The following is a 22,620-nucleotide window of genomic DNA, read 5'->3' as shown; positions in this document are numbered from 1 at the left end:
AACGCTCCTGACTTCATCCTGTAACAAAAATACAATTAAAATACTCCATTAAGCATTATCATATACGTAAAATCTGGTAATTACTGGGGTCTGATATGCAATATTTGACCCTGATCAGTTTGCATTCAACAATATGGTGAACCGCTCGACAGGGAGATCACCGTTCCAGATTATTTACGGACGAGTGCCTCGCCACACACTTGACTTGGTTCCTCTGCCCAAGCACCCAGGCACGAGCATTGCAGCAGAACATATGGCAGACAAGATCATGGGCATCCATGCAGAAGTGTAGACCAAGCTACATGCCTCGAACGAGAAGTACAAGGAACAAGCGGACAAGCATCGGCGACAAAAAGTGTTCGAGGTAGGCGACCGCGTTATGGTCCATTTGCGCAAAGAGAGATTTCCGACCGGGACGTACAACAAGTTGAAAAATAAAAAGATTGGACCGGTACCAATCATCCGAAAGATCAATGACAACGCTTATGTTGTTGATCTTCCAGATGACATGGCCATCTCACGGACTTTCAATGTCACGGACCTAACCGAGTATCATGAACCAGAGCATGACGAGAACTCCAGGACGAGTTCTTTTGAAGTGGAGGAGACTGATGTAGAGCGGGTCGGGGACATGGCCAAGATGGATCAGAAAAGGCCCGGTCGACGACAGAAGTGATCCGGACCATCGAACCTTAAATCGGGCGTATCTTGCAATCCGGAATGAGTTATCTGACGTAAAATATATGATTTTGGGGTAGAACGAGCTACTGAAGCCAACCAACCCGCTACGTCGGGTTGCGCAGCCCGGAATTGCGAAAAACCCCTGGATCGATGGTCGTTTCCCCGTTTTAATTTCGCTTTTACTATAAATAGTAAGTTTTAGTTTGATTATAACTCTTCATCCGTCGGGCTTTAGGAGTTGCGCCCAACGTGAAAAGAGCTTAGAATAATTAGGAGAACGGTTTGGTGAAGCCAAATAGGACACTTACTATTTTTGGCCGAAAACCTTGCGCACTAGTAGACATCACGACCGTCTATAAATAGTAAGTTTACTATTTATAGTAAGTCGCGGATTCTAAGAGTTTGAGTTGTAGTTTGATTCTGATTTCTTTCCCATTGCTTGGTACCCCTATTTAAAGGGTTGTGAACTCGTTTTTATTCATCAATTAATCAATTTCGATTTTATTAGAATTTATTTCTATTTTCTGCTTTCTTTCCTCGTGGATTCGAGAAGTCCTGCTCTACATCAGACTGTTAGGAAATCGTGAATGGAAACACTAAAAATTTAGAGAATGAAAAGTTTAAGTTTAATATAAGTAGACCCAAACATAAAGTTAAAATAGAAAAAACTAGTAATGCTAGTGCATTATGTATGTATAATATACAAAACTGATTATAACCACACCAAAAAAAAAAAAAAAAAAAGAGAGACTTGAATTAAAATAATGAAAATTTCTATATTTATAATGCATCATGGGTAATTAAATGCTTTTTGCCTCTCAAATCTTTTCTTTTTTAAGTAATTCTCATGTACATTAGTCCATTTTATAGTTTTAAAAAAATCGCATTCTACTTAATTTTTTTGAATAAAACATATTTTTTTTTAAAAGGTAGCGTCTAATCAATTATAGTAATGCGTTAAAAATTCCAGGGCTGAAAACGGAATTTTGCTCACTATAGTCCACCTTACGCTTACCCAACACAAATTAGGTGAGGCCATAACCATGCAGCCCTTTTTTTTGCATGTGATATCGGTTTTGCTAGTTTATTTTAAAGTATTAGCACAGAACCAAAGCCTATCCAAATCTCAGGTGGGCCACACCTTAGGAAACATTGTAATTGAATGCCTACCATTAAAATTTTCATTGAGCCACCAAAGTTTTGGATCAAGCTGATATTTCTGATTTCCCTTCATCAGGTATGTTTAATGTTATTAACATATTGGGTAGGAAAAAAACATTCCACTGCACCCCAGGAAGTTTTTAATGGTGGTTGTTCAATCATAGTTATTTCCTGTCTCATGGTCCACCAGATATTTAGATCTGTTTCATTTTTTAGCTTGAAAAACAGATGAACCTTCAAGGCCCGCGGTCACAGCCTTACCAAAGTCAGTGTGTCCCGCCCATCCGCGTTCGGTGGAAGCAAGTTACGCGCTGATCAGGTTAACCACACACTCGCCAGCTTGCCACGTGTGCTCAAGGGCGAAACTGAGGCTACCTGAAATGGTAGCCCGTGGGCCCTCCTTCGTACGTGTGTCCTCGAACCGTTCATCTGATAAGTCCCATCAACGATGGACCAAAGTGCAAACAAGGTTATTAATTAAAGTGGTTTCACGAAAAGAAAAAAGGACTCTTGCCTGCAGAATCTGAACCATTGCTTTTCAGGCGATGATGGGACCTATCAAATCAGGTAATTAATATTATTTTCGAACCACGGGAGTAGTTGGCACCATATGAACAGCTCTGATCGTGGAACGTACGCATCATGTGTAGTGGAGAGCCCATTGATTGATGGTCCTGTGGACTACCAATCTTTTTTTTTTCCCCGTAAAAGATGTATTGAATTATATTTATTGTAACGCTTGTGTCCCCGATATTCGGGTAGCAGGTGTCCTAGTCGGCCATCAGTGCAACGGATGGTCAGTTTTCGAAAGGTTTTTTTTTTTTTTTTTTTTATTTTTTAAAGCAATTCATGCAAACGCAGAGTTATTTGATACTCTGGCAGACCGTGATACTCTGGCAGAGCGTGATGCCTCATATGCAAGCATTTAAAAATTGTACACTTTGCACGCATGATATTTAAAATTAAACCGTTCAAATTCTAGGATAAACTGTAAACAAGTACCAATCCAAAAATTAGATTGATTTGATGATTCTAACCTGTGATTAATGGACATTTGCTGGTTGAAACTTAATTGTTGACTATTTTTCATTTAAACAACCTAATCCATGCCCACCATTCAATAGTTAAGGGGGTATTTGGACCGGACGGATTGGAAGGGATTGAATGATAACATTTCGGGATAAGTCAAACGTGCCAAACAGAACCGGTGAACTTGTCCCAGGATATAGCAAACCCATGGATCTTAAACCAATCCACTGACATGGGCGGTGGGATTAGAAGGGATTAGGTGGGATGGGATTCAAAAAACATAATTATTACCAGGGATTGTTCCCTGTTGCCATGGGATAAGATTAATGCCATACTTTGTTGGCCGGTAATACGGTGGTACATTGAATGGATATACCCACCATCATTTGAAATTACTGAGAATAACATACACGTGTTATGTCTAAACCATTCATTTGTTTCGTAACCTCATTTTATGGCATAGGCCTAAAAATGAGGTAGATCCAAAACTAATGTGGTTCCAAAGAAGTTTTCACCGGTAAGTATTTAAGGGCGTGTTTGGGCCATTCGATTAGAAGGGATTAGGTGGGATGGGATTCATCTGGTCCTATGCCAATTCCACTCCATGTTTGGGAAGAATGGAAAAGCTTGGAAGTAGATTAGATGGAATTGCATTGGGTCCCATGCCAATTTCACTCAATGTTAGCAAGTTGTGTAGGTCCCATCATGATGTGTGGGCTATATCCACACCGTCCACCCATTTTTCGAGATTATTTTAGAGCATGGACCAAAAAATCAGGTAAATCTAAAGCTCAAGTGGACCCCACCATAGAAAGCAACGGGGATTGAATACTTACCGTTGAAAACTTATCTAGGGCCACAAGTTTTGGATCTACCTCATTTTTAGGTTCATGCCATAAAATGAGGCTACAAAACAAATGAACGGTTTAGATATAACACATGTATGTTATTCTCAATAATTTCAAATGATGGTGGGTATATCCATTCAATGTACAGCCGTATTAACAACAAATCATGGCATTAATCTTATCCCATGGCAACAGGGGACAATCCCTACCATGGGTAACAATTATGTTTTTTGAATCTCATCCCACCTAATCCCTTCTAATCCCGCAAACACACCCTAAATTGATCCCATCTCTCCTAATCCCATTCAATCAAGCCTGGAGCGTGTTTGGACAAATAGATTGGAAGGGATTGGAAGGTAAAATCCCGGGACATGCCAAACGTGCCAAACAGACCCGGTGAACTTGTCTAGGATATAGCAAACCCATGGATCTTAAACCAATCCATTGACATCACCATCATTACCTTAAAATTAATCTCATCCCTACTCATTTCGCTCGATCTGGCCAGCCAAACAAGCCCTCAAGGGTATCATTTTGTGGTAACTTCTCTTTATTCTTTTCTTTTCTTCTTTTTTATTTATTTTTACTAATACCAGGCACTACGCCAAAAAGGCCAATTTGCGATGTATTTTTCTGACGGATGGAAAAATCTCTTGGTTTAACGACGGATCTAATCCGTCGCTAACGGAAAAAGTCCGTCGCTAAATTCATCTTCCTCGAATATCCGAGTTCCAACGTCGCAGAATTTAGCGACGGACCAAAATCCGTCGCTAATATCTGATTTACGACGTATTTACGACGGATTTTTATCCGTCGTAACTAGGAGACGGATGAAATCCGTCGCAAATTTCGAGCTGGCGACGAAAAATAAAGTTGAAAATTCCCACCCAAAATACAAGACGGCGCGCTTCAGTTGATTTTGCGACGGATCAGGTCCGTCGTAAAAGGACTTTTGCCTAAACATTACTTTCAATTTTTTTAGAATATGGTGGAAAATTAAGTTTTTTTTGTAGTCTAATAATTGTTTTTTAATAGAATTTCATTGGTTTAATTGTACATATTTGTATCTAAGATTATTTTTTAACAATTGATTGAATGCAAAAAAAAAAAAAATTTATTTTGTTTTTATATCAAATGAGTGGAATTTTTATTTTTATTTTTAATTAAAACTATTATTTAAATGATTTGTAATATCACACGAAAAAGAATATTGAGAAGTTTAAAAAGTTTAACAATGTTTGAGAAAAAAATTAGATTTTGAAAAAATAAAAATCATTATTTAATAAAAATCTATTTTGTGGGAACAAAAAAGAATATTTAATAAAGTTGATAAATTTATCTTTTTTTAAAAAGCATTTGATTTTGAGAAAAACTAATATCCTAAAAAAGAAAATTAAAAATATTTTTAAAAATGTGTAAATTTTCACAATGTTGAAAATTGAAAATATTTTAAAAAAGAAAATAAGAGTTTGAAATTTGAAAAATAAAAAAATAAAAAATTTGTGAAGTTCAATAAAAATTGACAAGTTCGAATAAAATGCTTTTAAAAAAAATGGAGAAGTGAAAAAGAATTGAAAATTTTTAAAATAAAACGATATTAAAAAATTGATACTTCATCAAAAAACAAACATTTTGAAACGAAAAATAAATAAGTTGAAAATTTATGTGATTTTGAAAAATAATTGAAAATGTTCAAAATTCGAAATTAAAAGAAAAAGTTATTTATAAAAACACTAAGATTTTGAAAAAATATATATAATTTTTTTAAAAAAAATTGAAAAGTTGAAAACAACATGATGCTTTTGAAGAAAAAAATCGGCATTTTGGAATTTTTGGGAAAAAAAATTAAAAATTGTGAAAATTTAAGATATTTTGAAAATAAAAATTCAGAATTTGTATTTTAATTTATTTTTTGAAATATTTTATAATAAAAATGATATTTTGTTAAAAGTTTTCAAAGAAAAATTAAGAGTAAAAAAATATACATTTTGAAAAAAAAAATGTAATTTTTAAATGGAAATTGATATTTATCTGTGAAAAAATAATTTTTAATTAATTATTAGGCACATTCACTAATTGAACATTTAACCGTTTTTGGACAATCGAATTAGTCCAGATTGAAGAGTAAATAACTTCATATGTTTAAATCAAATTTCACTCAAATTGTTGATCAATCTTGTATTCCCAACACCTTTCTCACATGTAGCTAGCTTGATTGGGGCGCGTAACTAGTCAAATTGAGGGTGTTGATAATAAAATAGAGTGAATGGACTATACATATAAAATGGGCTAAATATTATTGTCAAAATTGTGATCCAACTTATTGACCTCGCGAAAACCTACGAATTGATGTTAATAAGTTTTATGGGCCCCATCATGATTTGTGTCGAACATCAACACCGTGCATTTAATGTGTCCCCTTTAGGTTAAGAGATATCTCAAAAAATCATCTGTAAATGAAACTTAGGTGGACCATACCATCCAAAACCATGTAAAGACATCATAAAAAAATATAAAAGCACTTAGTGGGGCCCACATGAGTTTTGGATGCGGCTAAAACTTGGTTTGACCCCTCATCAAAGTGGGACACACATAATGAGTGGGTTGGATATGTGAATCACATTAAGGCAAGCCCAATATATGATTATGAATGTTTTAAGGAAACCCCTCTACATTTAGGTGAGTTAGTCATTACCTTTATCAAAATAAATTTTGTGGGGTCCATTGTTATTTATTTATTTTATCCATTCCGTTTATCCACGTTAACAGATAATTTGAGGTCTAAAGAATAAAAAGGAAGCATATCCAAAGCTTAAGTGAACCACACCACAGGAAATAGTGTGATTGAACCCCTACCATTGAAAAATTCCTGCGCAAGGATGCTGGGTGGGGCCCAACACCATGTGTTTGGAAAATCTACTCCGTTAATCCGTTTTTAGAGATCATTTTAGGACAAGAGACTAAAAATGAGTTGGATCCAAAAATCAAGTGGGTCACACGAGAAGAAACAGTGGGGAAACAAGTACCTACGGTTGAAACCTACTGGACTCCACCTTGATGTTTATATGCCATCCAAACAGTTTATAAGGTCATTAACACTGGCAATAAGTGAAAATACAAAAGAAATAATTAAAAAAAACCCTGAAACAAAGCTTTTTATGACTGTAAGAATGTTTCAACGGTTCTTACTGGATCCCACTATTTCATCTCGTGTGACCCACTTGAGTTTTGGATACACTTCGTTTTTGGTATCTTTTTCTAAAATGAGCTCTATAAACGGATTAACAGTATAGATTTACCACAAACATGGTGGTGGGCCCACCCAACATCCTTGCGCAGTAACTTCCTGTGAAAGGCTTTAGCAGGAAATCCACATCCCTAAAACGGGCGCGGATTGGCTACTGACAGGTCGAGTAGCCACACTGCTACTGAAGTGACGTTACCAAGTTCTGTGGGCCCCATCATGATGTATGTTTTGTATCCATGCCGTCCATCCATCTGGAGAGGTCATTTTAGGGTAAGACTCAAAGAACAAGTCACATCTAAAGATCCAGTGGGCCCCACCAGAGAAAATAGTAGGGAGAGTGACACCACCGTTACAAACTTCTAAAGGCCACAAAAGTTTTAGATCAAGCTGATATTTGTGTTTTGCCATATATAATGTCTTTTTTAACTTTTGAACAAGTTGGATTTCGAAAAAACATAATGGTGGGCCTTAGGAAGGTTTCAACGGTGGCCATCAATCTTCCCTTTGTTTTCTTTGGTGGGGTCCACTAAAGCTTTGGATCTGCCTCGTTATCTGGGTCATCCCTTAAAATAATATCTCCAAATGAATGGACGTTGTGGATACAACATATACATCATAGTGGGGTCCACAGAACTGGTGACGTCACTTCAGTCGCGACTCTCGCTACTCAACCTGTCAGTATCTAATCCGCATCCCCCTAAAACAGGGAACGGATTGGCTACTCCCCCTGACTTGGTGCTCTGTGGGGCCCACCATGATGTATGTGTGTCATCCATGCCGTCCATATATTTTTATATATCATTTTATGATGTGAGAAAAAAAATGAATTATATCTCAATCTCAGGTGGACCACATTACAGGAAACAGTTTTGAATGAATTTTGACCATTAAAAATGTTTTGGGGCGATAAAAGTTTTGGATCAAGCCGATATTTATTTTTTCCATTCATCTGGGTCTTTATGACCAAATCAACATATTGGATTTCAAATAAACAGTACAGTGGGCCTTAGGAGGATTTTAATGGTGAATATCCATTCATTTTATTTTTCTGTCGTGTGGTCCACCTAAGATTTATATCCCTAAAATTTTTGTATAAAGCCATAAAATGATCTGAAAAAATGGATGAACGGAATGGATGAAACACGTACATCATGGTGGGGCCCACAGAGCACCGACCACCAGCCCCATGTAGCCAATCGGTCTCCCCTAAAACGAGACCCCTTTTCTCTCTCCCTCTCATCCACTCTCCGTCTGTACCTATCACAGCGCCGGCCCTAGAGATCTCTCCTACCTCTCTCTTCCGGTCGATCTCTTCACGAACATAAGGTAATGCTCTCGTTCTCTCTCAATCTCTCTTTCAATCAATTGATAGTGGTGGTTCTCTCTCAATCTCTGTCTTCCAGCGCCATGATTGGAAACCCCCCGGATTCGGAACCCCCATGATTGGAAACCTAGTTTGCCGTCTAAAGCACCAAAAGTCTACCTTTGATAGGGTATAGATATAGATCAAATGCTAACTGTCCCATATCTTTGATATATGTTTGGTTCACCTAGTTTGCGACCAACCTGATTCTTAGACCTAGGCATAAGTTCTGGGTTAGGTTTGCTATGCTCACATGTGGGTGGAGCCTTGCACAACAACTTGCAGCCACATGTGTCAATATAGCATAACTTGCAAGAACAAAGATTTCCATTAAGTAGGCCATGTTGTTCAAAACGCACTTAAATTGCTCCATTTGGCACTTTTGTTCAATTGTGTTCATCCCCCAAGATAAAGGAAGGCTGGAATGAGTAATAGAAGTTTCTTTACAGAGGCTTTAAATTGCTTAGGGCTTTATATCTAAACGATTTGATAGTAGAAAAGCTACCAAGTGAGGCTGGTGATGTTGATGTCTGCCAAACGCTAGCAACAAAAGGCCACTAGTACCTTCATTTCCGTGAAATAAGATCAGCTTCTCCATTTAGTTCTTCATTAATTAATTTGAGAATGTCCATTATCTGTAAAATGGCAAAAGCCCACATTCAATACTTCAAACATGAACACATGCATCGGTAACTAATGGCCTGCTTTGCATGGAAAGTATCCAAACAAATTTGCATTTGCCAAAATTCCCTAGCAATATGTTGCCCAAGAGTATATGTCACCAAACACATGGAGGAAGCCTTTCATGTGTTTGAAAGTATGCTCCACAAGGATTTCATCTCATGGAATTCCATGATTTGTTGATTGTTGTGGATGGAGTGGGATTCAACAGTTTTTTGGCAACATTGTATTCTTTGCCGCCGGTTTGGCACTTTGTGAATAAAATTTTGTTTCTCAAAAAAAAAAAAAAAAAAAAAATGAAAGAAGAAAAGAAAAAAAGAACATGTTAGTTCATACATACATATTCAGAAATATCACCAACAAACTCCATATATCTTATGGTTATCATTGTGTACTGAAACCAGGATGCTTTTTTAATTGGTGGCTATTTGTTAGTTTGTAACTTACATTTTCTTTTTAATAAGATTCTATTAATTATGAGAAAAAGTACTTTTAATCATATCTCATAAGATGTTGCATCATAGTTTTTTGCAAATGTTTTTGCATATCTCAGTTCCTTTCAATTTCAGTTTATGAATTCATGAATGTAGATCACATCTCTTTATGGTGGGCCTTTGGAATTCCTTTCAAAAAGTACTAGATTTGCTGATGGTTAAATGATTGAAGATCATTGTGAATGAGTGAATATAATTTAAAATCATGTAAGTTTTTTGATATGATAACGTTTAGTGTGATTAGGTGAACTGTGAATATTAGGAGCAAGCAAGGAGGATGTTGTAAAAATTGGGATCTCTTCTCAATTAGTTGTAAGTAATATAATGAAGCAACTAGTTTGAAGCTTGTGACGTCTTTAAATGTGAAAGGTTATCTTCTAAGATATGAAACCTGTTAAATGTCATATCTTCTCAATTTTATTTTTCTCTTTCTATTGTGATTAGCTTTGGCTGTGGCATCTCCTTTTTCCAGATATGAAGACTTCTTTTGGGGTTAAAAAGCAAAAAAGTTCAACAAAGCTGAAGTCCTTCGATGGATCTGAAGAACTGAGCATAGCCGAGAAACAAGAAGATGATAAAGGAACTCTTTCAACCCATGAGAAAGAGCTTCAAAAGATCCGCTCTAAAATTGAGCAAATGGAGAAAGAGAACTTGGAAACTAAGGCCTGGACTATGCAGGGAGAGGTAATGATTGATTGTCAATATTCTTGTATCCATCAGCTAGCCTATCTACTGATTCTACCCTGTTGTATTTGTATTTGCATTTGGTTCACAATCCTTTGAATCAAATTCACATGATTGGTCATTGATTTGTTAAATCATTATTCTGCTGGGTTCCTGGTGATAGGTAACCGCCAGTAAAAGGCCGAAGAACAGTGCACTCGAGGTTGATCTGGATTTTGAGCACAATGTAAGACCACCTCCTGTGATCACAGAAGAGGTTACAGCATCCCTTGAAGAATTAATTACAAAAAGGATTATTGAGGTATCTTCATCTCTTGCTATTATATGAAATACTTCACTCCCAATAGATATTCTTCCTTTCTTGATCAATGATGCATTCAAAAGCTGCTATATTTGCATTGAACCAATGGCCATCAACAAAAATAGGCATTTTGTTTAATTCATCTGCTTCCTGAATTGAGTTCACTTGTCATTTTGAGCTAGTTTGATGGAATTTCCCCACTCTGCTTAATGTTGGTGTCTGTACTTAGCAAGCAAAAGCACATCTGAAAAGGCAAGTCAGAGCCTTTAAATAATAATGGCATATGCACATCTTCACTCTTTCCAAACTGGGCCTATAACTTTGTTCCGTATATGTAATTTTATACAAGTTGATGGTGACATCAAAGCATTTAACAAGCAATGTGCATGAATATGATGTTGTCTGAATCAGTAACTAATATTAGGGAATCGCATGATGGTCGAGTGCACGTGTACTAACATAGCAAGGAGGTTGGTGCAAGATCCAATTAGGTTCACTTTTGTCAACACATATCAATTGGATATTGTCATTTGTGTTCCTCTATACAAAATCTTATGGTTTCTATATTATTGCATGACTGCATAAATAGTCCATACAGTTGGTATATATAGAAGTTAGCATAGCTTGACATTCTTAGTTTTCATATCTGTCTATTCTTTTTTCTTGCAAGTTGAGACAAACTTGGTAATGTATTGGTATGTATTGGCTATGGAGTTGTATGTATTGATTATTGGGGACAGAATTGTGGAATTTAGTCTTTTCTTGTCGTTCAGTTGGGAAGATTATTTTAAATCAGTCCAGAAATATCTACTAAAGTTTATTTTAAATCAATCATTCCATCCTTTCTTTTCATGCTGATTTTTCTGCTCATTCTACTGCCCAATACTATTTTCAGATTAAGGATCGAAGAACTTCTGACGTCTTTCATTAAATATTTCTAAAAGTTGTTTTTTCTTTCCTGGGCCTGGAGGTTAGCTAGCAATTACAAATTATGGAATGGATGTTTCAGGGGCATTTTGGTGATGTTCAAAGGGCACCTAGTTTGCCATCTAAAGCACCAAAAGAACTCAAAAGAGTTGGTATGTGTTATTTTTTAGAGATAGCAACTCACAGAAGTGCTCTTAAAAAGTCCTCATGAAATGGGTTGTTGCAAGTTTGCGTTTATATGGAATGTTGGACTAAAAACTCCCATTCTTAATCTTTCCTAATATCTGCAGGATGAGAACAAGAGCCAGAAGGGGCTGCTTCATTTTTTGCCTAACAGATTTTTGTCTGTTTTCTTTCTGTTTTGTTAAAGAGATTGTCAGTGAAGAACGAGTGATGTTCCAATGCATTCTATGCAACTCGCTGATTGTCACGGGTTCCAAATTTTCTGTCTCAGAAGTTGGAAGTTTTTTCACGCAAAAGCTTAGTCAATGGAAGGTAGGCTCATGGATTGCATAATTCTCCAACTGGATTTTGGCAGCATTTCAGGATTTCGGCATTATGGTCAGGTGATTAGGCTAGCACTTGATATATTAATAGGGGCGTTGCTATTTTTAGGAAGCAATCTTCTTTTCATGTTATTGAAATTTAGGCCTGTTTGGGTGCTGCTTGAAATTAACTTTGAACTCATTTAAGTTAATGGTGATAATGTTTCAGAACATGAAATTCATGAGTTGCAGAGCTATGTGACAAACTTCATGTACTAGAGAAATCATCCTAGCTTTTGCTGAAATATTGTCTTTTATCTACTGCAGGCTATATTTAAGCCACCAAAAGCAATGCGAAGAGGAATCCCCATTTGTTTCCCGCAGGTTCATGCATGCTCATATCTTTTCCTGTGGTATCTAATTCCAAGTTCCCGACTAACATCATGTTTTAATGCTCTTGAAGTTTGGAAACAGTGGACCACTGGAGCAACATGGGTTTGCAAGGAACAAGATTTGGACCATTGATGATGATCCTCCACCTCTTCATCCTGCTGAGTACATTGGCAAATCTTCTCTAGACTTGCTACTGAAACCATCTGAAGAGGATCTGAAGTGTTGGCCCCACTGGTATGGACCCAGTACCTATAGACAGTTGGGCTGTTGTTGTTATTGTCTTTAGAACATTTGGGTAGTATTGGACTTGCAATAATTGAAACTTGATCGGGTCATTGGAATTTGGAACTCTTTTGTAGGGCATGTTTGCATGCGGGTGGCACTAATCAAATCAGATAAGTTTAGCCTGATGTATTTTGTTTTCTATGGGGAGACGAAATGAAATGAATTGATACAGTTGACCCTTTTAAGGTGTTTCCCCTTTAATGGGGCTATTTTGCATTAACCTTGTTCGATTAAAATCTTTTTTCTATTAAAAAAAATAAAAAATCTTGGGAATTGCCGCCCTTCCAACTGGCCCTTAAATAGTTCAGATGAAAAATGATGAAACTTTATCTTCTTTTCTATTCTCTTTTTCGTGTTAAATTTTCTCTGTTATTTATTTATTTTGTATGTGATGTCTTGCTAATGAAAAAATTTGCCATGGCATTTCAGTTTTAAGTTCCGTCTTAGAGTGGCTCTTGCATTGAATGGAGATCTCACCATGATATCGCGGATTAGGAACCTCGACAGCAAGCCATTTAGTTTCTCCTTTGCTTTCCACACATTTTTCTCTATTTCTGTCATCAGGTACGGAAAAATCTCTATTGGATTAGAATCAACATCCCTGTATTGGATAGGACCATAGAACTCATCTTCATTTAATCCACTGATTGAATTATCATTTGATATTTTTGTCGTGTTGTTCAAACTTAGTGTTCAAATTCAGAATTGAATTTTTTATATGAAGCTTCTTAAGCTCACATGCAGTCCTCCACCCACACCTCTACATGTGACCACACATGCCAACCTTGCAAGCGCATGCAGAAATCAAGCAGTGACTCAAGTGGGCCCCACCTTTTAGATGACCTGGCCTAAAATCTCCCTATGTTACTATTGAATGAACGGTCCAGATTGATGATTGGGCACCCCACGTGTCACATTGGGGACATTTAGCAAAATCTACACAACTAGTTGGCATGTGGGACCCACCATGGTGTTTGTATGGCATTTTGCCCATCCAACTATCAGGTGGGGCACACCATAGAACTGTGTGAACACACACACAACCCTCAAGTCCAACTGGTTGGACAACAAGTTATACTCCACCCAGCTGATAACTTCTAACCAGTTAAGAGCATGTGAAATCCTGCCCCTCAGGTTATATGATGCCTTTTGAAACTCATTGCATATACAATGTCCTTTTAAGCAGGAATTTCAATGGGAGCTGTTGCTGAAATCTCTGTTGCAGCGGTTGCCATTATACTATTTCTAGTTTTGTCTATACATTGGTGCGTCTAGAAGAAAGAAACTGAAGAAGGCATCATTGCTTCGATCACCTTTCGAAGATGACTCTATTCACCATGGATAAGGTAAATCTCTTGGTTAGGCATTAATCTCTACATTTTCCTTTTGGGAATGCTCCAAGGTTTCACCGAGGCCATGGCAATCTGAAAGTGATTCATGTTAGGAAAGATAAGGTGGTTTGTCGCTCCCAAGGTATTCAATAACAGTAATGGCCAGCATAATAGGTGGTTGTTGAACTGTTTTATGGTCTGTAATGGTCGATTTTCATTACCTATTTCATCATTTGCTGATCTAATTTTGACTATTTACTATATATTTAGTTCAGTTTTTTATTAAGGCCTACTGAGCATCCAAACACATTAATATTTAGTCCAGCTTCATATTCAGCCCAATCTTTTGAATCTTGTGAATGTGCTTCTTATTAAACAATCGTGTGAATTATTTTTTGAATGACTATCAGGTGTAAGATTCAAAAAAAAAAAACTGTTGACATTTTTTTCTATTTACAGATATTTTAGCGACGGACCAAATCCGTCGCTAATTTCTGAAAAAGTTGAAAATCGACGACGGACTTTATTCGTCGCTAATTTCTAAGTTGAATATCAACGACGGACTTTATCCGTCGCTAATATTTTACGTGACGAATAATTCGAGTTGTTTTTTGGAATTTCAGCTACGGATTTTTAATTTTTTACGACGGATCTTATTCGTCAGTAATCTACGACGGACCTTATCCGTCGCAGATTCAACGACGGCTTTTATCCGTTGGGCAAAAAAGACCCTGTAAACAGCGACGGACGAAATCCGTCGTTTATTTGGTTTTACGACGGATTTGGTCCGTCGCAAATCAGCAATTTTGGCATAGTGAGGTGCACCTATGATTTGAACTGCTACGCATTAACTATGCAAGATAAGAGACGAAAGCACTGGACTCATATGGTTTGGCAATATATCTATACTACAAACAACAATACAAAGTTTTTTTCTTAACTAAAATTAAGAGACAAATACATGACCTATATCTAACCCATGCAAGAAATACTTTTTAAAAAAAATAAATTTAAAAATAATAATAATAATTAATGGAATACATTTTTCTACCTACTCGTTATATAGACTACAAAAGAGAGCTTAGCCAAAAGTCTCAAAAAAGCTAGGCTCCATATGTATAAGAGAGAGAGTGAGAGCATGGTGCTAAGATTTTCTTTACGCAAGCAACAATCTTATTTGAATAATGAAAGAGAAAGGCTTTGATCCTCTTGTGGATTGCAATGGCTAACACGTGCAAAGTTTGAAATTTACTTAGAAATTGAGTGTATGGGTGCCACATTTTAGACATGCGGTGATTACCTATTTGATTGTTGATTATCTGATTGTGTGTGTAAGAGAGTAAATATCATGAGGGAAGGAAAAGGGACAGCAGTCTCAGGTGAGTGTTTATTTGAAATCTATTCTAACTATCATGTGTGTCAACCCAAGTTAAGCCCAATATCCAAAAATCAGCACTATCCATAATTAAGGTGGACTATATAATTAAAAGCAATGTACATGACAAACCACTCCCTTCAAACTATTTTCTTTGGTTTGACTCACATTAATCACTAACAGCCTGATTTTTGTGTCCTAGGACTAAGTGTGACGTCTAATGGTTGAAGTGGGTATTCAATATAATAATCACAGTAGGTCCTGTAAAAAATCAAGAGTGGACATCTGTCTTCCAAATGTTTCTATTATTGTGACCCATCTGAATTACATATCAAACTAACCTTTTGGATATGGGCTATCATGGGATTACACATACAATAGTCGGAATAAATCTTACATGCACATTAGGTTATCCCCTTCAAAAATTAAGGGTGAGCATATATCTCACCTCTGTTCCAAGAAACGGCGTTTATTTTTAATTTTTCTTCTTTAAAAAATAAAAAAATAAATAAATAAAATAAAATAAATCCAAAATGTGAATGTTGGCGAGAAATGGTTGCATAGTATTTGAAGGGAGACCCTAGGTGTATCCAGATCCAATAAAACCCATATAGATGATTGAAGCCTAATTTGAAAACCAATTAATGTTAATAAATGTAGGAGAGAGTGGGCCTACCAAAGTGTTAATGTGAAATCAGTCCCCATCAAGCACGTCACCCATGCTTGACCCAATGCCCAAAAATCAGCCCCATGGGTGGTACATTTGGACCACGCAACTGGTAAATGGACAGCGAAAAACTCATCCTCCACATTGTTTTCTTTATTTTTGCCCACTTGAATTATGTATAATCCCAAATTTTTAAGATCTCGCATACTCATCACAGTGGACCTTATAAAAATCAAAGGTAAAGTCTCTTTCCCAATTATTTTCTTTTGGTGTGCCGCACTTGAATCACAAATAATCTGATTTTTTTGGCTCCAGACCTAGGAGTAGATTACGCATGTAATGATCGGAGTGGATCTCTCACACACAACATGATAGGCCCCAAAAAAATTGTTTATGGGTGTTCATATCACACCCGTTGCGAGTCAACAGCAGCGGTTCCCATAAAAGAGACCTATAATCCAAATGGAACTCGGTGAAGCGTAGTGTAGACACACACACATGTGTGTGCGCGCTACAAGAAACAGTAGAGACAATGACACTACTGTTGGAGCCTTCCTAGATCTCGCCCCCGATGGGAAAACACAAACTTATTCATAAGTCATACAGACATGGAAGAAGCGAAAACACAAATATCAGCTTGATTAAGAACTTCCATGTATAAGTTTTCAATGTTAGGCATCCGATTATCATTGTTTCATATTGTGTTGTCAAGATGAGCTTTGGATCTTCGTTTTTAAGCTCGTGCCCTAAAATGATCTAAAAATATGAATGGGCCGAGTGTATAAAACACTTACAAGGGTCATTCCAGTTTACAAATTAAGTGGGCCACACCATATAAATTATTGTGCATTGGTAAATAGTGAAACACAAGTGTAATCCACCCAGTAAGTGTTTTTCATATCTGTATTTTTTTCAAAATATTGATGATCTTGACTGGCCAACTTATTAAAAGGTCTGGATGTCACACACAAATACAATAATTTTGAAGTTACCGTGTGAATGTGATGGACGAGACTTGAAGAACTCCAAAAATGTATAACTTTTCTCTGATGCATAGGTGTGCGAAGGGCGCCTAACTTGGAATCAGATTGCGTACTGAGTTACTCATTGGGCTCTTATCTTACTGAGCAAACTCTGTTGGGCCCACCTTGAATATATTTAGTTTATCCACACCGTTCATCCGTTTTCCCATATTATTTAAGGGGTTGAGACCAAAATTGAAGCATATTCAAAGCTCAAATGGACCATGCCACAGGAAACAGTGGGAATAATGATTTCCACCGCTGAAACCTTGCTAGGCCCACGGTAATGTTTATTGTTATCCAACCCGTTCATGCAAAAAACATGGATGAAGGGAAAAGACAAATATAAGATTGAGCCAAAACTTATGTGGCCCTCAATAATTTTTCAACGGTAGACATTCAATTCACACTGTTTCCCATGGTGTGGTCCATTTGAGTTTTATATATGCTTCATTTTTTGGATCAAGATCTAAAATTATCTAGTAAAATAGATAAAAGGAGTGGATACAATATATAAATCACGGTGGCCCCACAGAGTTTACTCAGTATGCTTTGCGGACTGAGTTACTACGCAATCCATTTCCGCCCAACTTCGAATGTTTTATGGGCCCCACCTGATCTGTACCTAAGATCCACTCCATCCATTAGATCTATAATCCCATGCTGGCGGAGATAGAAACAAATTAAGACTAACTTAAGATTCAAGTAGGCCAGAGAAAAAATATTAAGGCTAATCTAAGATTCAAGTAGGTCACACCAATGAAAACAATTGGAAAAGAGGTCCACCCTTGATTTTTCCAGAGCCGACTATGATGAGCGTGTGAAATCCACATAACTATTAAATACCACACCAAAATCTATATTACTCAAGTGGGCTAGATTAACAGAACTAGTTTGGAGGGTGAGCTTCTACCGTACATTATTTTCAATCGTGTGGCCTACCTAAACCATCGATGGGGCTGATTTTCAATCGCGTGGCCTACTTAAACCAACGATGGGGCTGATTTACGGTTCTTGGTCTAATATGGGATGACGCACCTGAGGGTCCTGTAGATTTTAGATTGATACCACGTTGAGGCCCACCCAAGCCGCCATCCCCTTCTTAAAGACTTCTTGAAAGTTACGATGAAATAGCTGCTCTCTTTCCGAACATTAATTAGCTATAACTCTTCTATTCTTGAGTATTAATGAGCATTAATTAACCCACGTTAGTTGGACGTACAAGGGAACGGATTAGGTAAAACCCGAGATCCACCAGGGTGGGTGAGAGCCCTGACTGTGGGTCTCACAGTAATACATTTGCCTTAAATCCACACCGTACAACCATTTTGAAAGCTCATTTTAGTGCCTGATCCCAAAAACGAAGTTGAATAAAATCTTAGGTGGACCACACCAAAGGAAACAGTCTGGATTGAATCCCAACTATTAAAACTTTTGTAGATTCCACCGGAATGTTTATTTTCCATCCAACCTGTTGATAAGGTCACAAACACCAGGATGAAGAGGCCACACGGATATCATCTTGACCCAAAGCTTTTGTGGCCCACAAGAAGTTTTTATTAGTCAGTCACTGTTGTTTCATGTACCATGGTCCAACTGGGCTTTGGAATTGCTTCATTTTTTGGATCATGCCTTAAAATGAACTCTCGATACGAATGGATGGCGTGGATGTAGTCACGTACATTACAGTAGACCCCACAGTCATTGATCCCACCCACCTTGTGAATCTAGGTCTTACCTGGTCCGCTCCAGACGTACAATTAGTTGCATGTGAGCATTACTAATATCACAGAGAGAAGGTACTGTAAGGTTTATGGTCAAGTACTGGGAACCCATCATGATGCATGTGCATCCCGACATCCACCCCATGAATTAGATTCATCTACTTATGTGGGCCACACCACATATAAACAACGGTTAAGATGGTTGCCGACCCATTGAAACCTTGCTGGTTGTGTGTAAGTTCCACTGAGTTGTGGTTCAAAAATCCAACCCATCTATTGTTTATGTTACACTTGGTAAAAGGATCACACCGAATTTCAAGCAATTCCAAAACTTAAGTGGAAACCACTAAGTTATTTTATTAGATGTTTTAAGCATGATTTCACATTGTTTCAAATGGTGTGGCTCATTTAATTAAATTTTGGACAGAGGTGATTTTTGGTACATATTAATTAGTAGAAACTACGATAAGCTACTCATGAAGTAAGTAGCTTATCTTAAAGTTTCCTAATCACTTCAACTAATTAATAATTAGTAGCAACTAAGATGAGTCTCTTGAGATATAAGTAGCTGATCTCAAGTAACTTATTATCCAAACGCTCCCTTATAATTATTATAAGTCCAATTTTCAGAGCTACTCTACGGCTGGTTTTGCAACTTTCTCGGATGAAATTATATTGACCGTCCAACTGATAGATAGACCATCCGAACTGGATGTTGGCCTATTCAAGAGGTGGAGGTTCAATGGATGTCCCAGATTAATGAGTTTGCATGGCCAACCCATGGTAGTGATAAGCTCCTACCATGTTCTCTGGGCCCAAGCCTAAACCTGATTAAAAGCTTGATGAGCCCACCGAATCCAGCCCGCTATGAAAATTATATATTTGTATGATGTCGAGTATGAATCTAGACTACGATATCCATCATTAATTATTATTACTACTGCGGCATGGACCCGGCCAACCCAATTGTTGATTGGGCCTGAACTTTATGTACCGAACCTGTACCCGACGGGACGAAATGCCCATGCTCAAGGACATGGGGAATGGTCACATGCATTTGAGCGCCTGATAATGACCAGTCTTTCAATCCGTGCAGCCATCGTAACATCTGAATGACATTCAATGTTGGATTTTAGAGTTTGGAAAATTATTTAGATAAAATAAATTTAAAATGAGAAAAAAAGAAAACTTATCAATTTGTAGAAGTCGAAATGTGACGTGAGTCACTTGATTTGAAATCGAATTTGTCTTTCTTAGACCACGTCTCATCTGCAGCAGGATTTAACAAGCAATCAACCTTCAGGATTTAATGACTATTAACCGATCATAGCAATAATCTCACTGTACACGGGATCAAACCACGAGCAGTCTTAACCCAAATCAAAAAATATTTAAACAATCCTTTGAACATAAAACTAAACTTTACTTTGAATGTAAAGAATGAACTTTTCTTACTCATAAAAAACAAATAAGAGAATATTTATTTATAGACTTCGTCAAAACACCTTTAATGGTGTAGAGATACCCTCTAAAAAAGAGTTGTAACTATCAGATTTAAACCGAATTCGTGCAATCATTAAACTTAAGAAGACACAACTTTTCAAAACAAAATATGAAAAAATGCAACCCTTTGAGTCTGTGTGAAAAGACAAATCCGCAAGGTACGCACATACCTATGGACAAGGCCCGACTTGTCTCCACAGAAATTTTGAATCACTAATTTGTTTTAGAACAATTTAAAATACTACATTCATCATTCAACCTGCCTACGAATACAACCTCCAATGCAAGCATGGATCTCATATTCCTTCCTGATCTATAACTCATGGGGCTACACCAAAGGAAACAAGCGAGGGGGCATTCGGGGAGGGGATGCCCTTCATAAAAACTTCCAAATGAGATGTGGGGTCCACTGTGTTGTTTATAAGTCATGCAAACCGCTCATGGCCAAAGTCAAGGGTACACAAACCCAAGACATTCTAAGTGGGCCACAGCAAGTGAATATAAGATGTAAGCATGACTGTACATTGCTCCCTGTGGTGTATCCCACCTCATTTTTTGTTAGAGATGACTCTAGGAATGTACAGTGCCCATAAGGAGTCTCACCAGATGAACGGTTTGGATTCTACATAAACATCAAGAGCAGGTCTAACGCAGCTCAAATGTATGGACGTGTACCTTTCAACAACATGTATAATAAAGCACGTAGAAAACCCTAACCAGGACACACGTTTCCCGGCAACTTTTTCAAGTCCCAAAAACACAAGCTGCCAAGATCATGACCTATTCAAGGACCGTCCACAACGAGGATTGCATGTGCACCCTTCTCCCACGCCTATAAATACTACCTCTCTTCTCTCTTCCACAACACTTAGCTAAACATGGGGCGTCTCTTTCTTGCATGTGCCTCATTCCTCCTCCTCCTCATGGCTGTTTTCTCCGCCCGAACACCAACCGGCCAGCCTCCTCAGATACAGTCACCAGCTTCTCAGGGACCAAGTCCACAGCCACCCTCTCCTATCGGTGGAGGTGAGGGTGGAGGTGGAGGTGGAGGTGGTGGTGGCGGTTCTGATGGTGGGAGTGGTTCTGGCTTTGGGTTTGGCAGTGGTAGGGGATCTGGTCCAGGAGGTCATAGTGGAGGTGGTGGTGGCGGCGGCGGTGGTGGAGGTGGAAAAGGGAGTGGAAGTAGCGGATCTGGTTTTGGTTATGGAAGTGGCTTCGGGAATAGCGGTGGGGGTGATGGAGGTAGGGGCGGCATTGGCTGGGGAGGCATTCCTTAATAATTAAGGAGAAGAGGAGTCTTTTAATGTTATCTGATTAGGAGGATATTAGAAGTTGGTTTAAGGAAATTTAGGCCACATTATCTACATGTTCCTTTTATGGTGCAAATTAAAATAAGCCAATGTAACCTTAGAATCTAGTCATAAATAAATTCAAATATATGTATGTGCTTGTATTGTATCATGTACTTATGGTTTGCATGTTTTTTTAATTACTGTGTCTTGTGCAAGATTCATATTTATTATCTTCTTCTTTTTATGACAACTAACAACTGGGCTGTAAACATGGTCCAAAGATTCAGCGTTCCGGTCATGAACTTGTTCGGCTCGGTCCGGACTCGTCCAACTTGAGGGTGACTCGGGGCATGACATGTGGTATATTGAAGCGGATCGGGCACTACCAAACCGACTCTACTTGGATGAGTCCATGATGTAAATGGGCAGGACCAGCCCGTGCTAGGGTTTTGGGCTTAGTCGAATAAAAGTCGGGTTCGGACTTTGATTATTGGGCTTGGGTAAATTGATGCTGAGCTTGATTGTATGAGGGTAGCCTGAGTATTAATTAGTAGAGTTCCTAATCAAGCTGGGTTTGGGTATCGTCACGGGCTCTTGTTCGTCAAGGATTGATAAGGTTGCATTCTGGCTTATGACGGACTTTCTTAGCTGTCCTATACTTTAAGAATTTCTAAATCATCATTTTCTAGTGAAGTGAAATAGACTTGGGCCACTAGGTCCTTGACGCTTGGGCATGGGTTCAAACCTATTAGGTTTCCCATTCGGTATAATTTAGCCCTGAGCCGGAGCTTGACATGTAATGGACGGTTAAAGCAAAAAAGTGGCATATGGTCCAATTTCAACATACTAATGTCCATGAATCAGAGGTCAGTCAGGTAGGGGTGGCAATGGGCCCAGGGCCATGATAGGATTGTTCCAAGCCTGATTTAGTATCCTAAGCCCTCTGGCATAGGCTCCGAAGGGCTAAAAAGGTCTTGGCCTGCCCTTGCTGGGCAGTGAGAAAAAGATTGAATCGAAGGTTTGAATGGACTGAATCTAAGAAAAAAATTGGATACCTTCCATCTATGGTGTGTCATGGCATGTAAATGGTTTTGAAAATAGAAACACGACTTCATCTTGAGCCGTAC

The 22,620-nt window shown here is 37.9% G+C and overlaps 2 protein-coding genes and 1 long non-coding RNA gene across 3 annotated transcripts; all 3 read left to right on the top strand.

The window, feature by feature from the left end:
- Positions 1-9,968: 9,968 nt before the first annotated feature.
- LOC131239014 (M phase phosphoprotein 10-like) lies at positions 9,969-11,711 on the top strand. The gene is made up of 4 exons (XM_058236577.1): positions 9,969-10,188; positions 10,352-10,489; positions 11,499-11,568; positions 11,707-11,711. The coding sequence occupies exons 1-4, from the start codon at positions 9,979-9,981 to the stop codon at positions 11,709-11,711; spliced, it is 423 nt and encodes a 140-aa protein (XP_058092560.1). The 5' UTR covers positions 9,969-9,978.
- A 690-nt stretch (positions 11,712-12,401) lies between these two features.
- LOC131238664 (uncharacterized) lies at positions 12,402-12,758 on the top strand. The gene is made up of 2 exons (XR_009168010.1): positions 12,402-12,528; positions 12,654-12,758. It is a non-coding gene; the product is annotated as an uncharacterized LOC131238664 (long non-coding RNA).
- Positions 12,759-21,079: 8,321 nt separating this feature from the next.
- LOC131239013 (putative glycine-rich cell wall structural protein 1) lies at positions 21,080-21,478 on the top strand. Its single transcript, XM_058236576.1, has one exon. The coding sequence runs from the start codon at positions 21,080-21,082 to the stop codon at positions 21,476-21,478; it is 399 nt and encodes a 132-aa protein (XP_058092559.1).
- Positions 21,479-22,620: the final 1,142 nt, after the last annotated feature.

Source organism: Magnolia sinica, chromosome 3 (genome assembly GCF_029962835.1).
Source record: "Magnolia sinica isolate HGM2019 chromosome 3, MsV1, whole genome shotgun sequence".
Lineage (NCBI taxonomy): Eukaryota > Viridiplantae > Streptophyta > Magnoliopsida > Magnoliales > Magnoliaceae > Magnolia > Magnolia sinica.
Note: the sequence above shows the minus strand (reverse complement) of the source record. Positions and strands in the feature narration are given on the sequence as shown.

Bases quoted from the DNA above. Each gene is read 5' to 3' on its own strand.
- LOC131239014 (XM_058236577.1), top strand. From the start codon at position 9,979: ATGAAGACTTCTTTTGGGGTTAAAAAGCAAAAAAGTTCAACAAAGCTG. The intron at 10,189-10,351 runs GTAATGATTGAT...TCCTGGTGATAG, and splicing joins CCTGGACTATGCAGGGAGAG to GTAACCGCCAGTAAAAGGCC. The intron at 10,490-11,498 runs GTATCTTCATCT...TGGATGTTTCAG, and splicing joins TTACAAAAAGGATTATTGAG to GGGCATTTTGGTGATGTTCA.
- LOC131239013 (XM_058236576.1), top strand. From the start codon at position 21,080: ATGGGGCGTCTCTTTCTTGCATGTGCCTCATTCCTCCTCCTCCTCATG.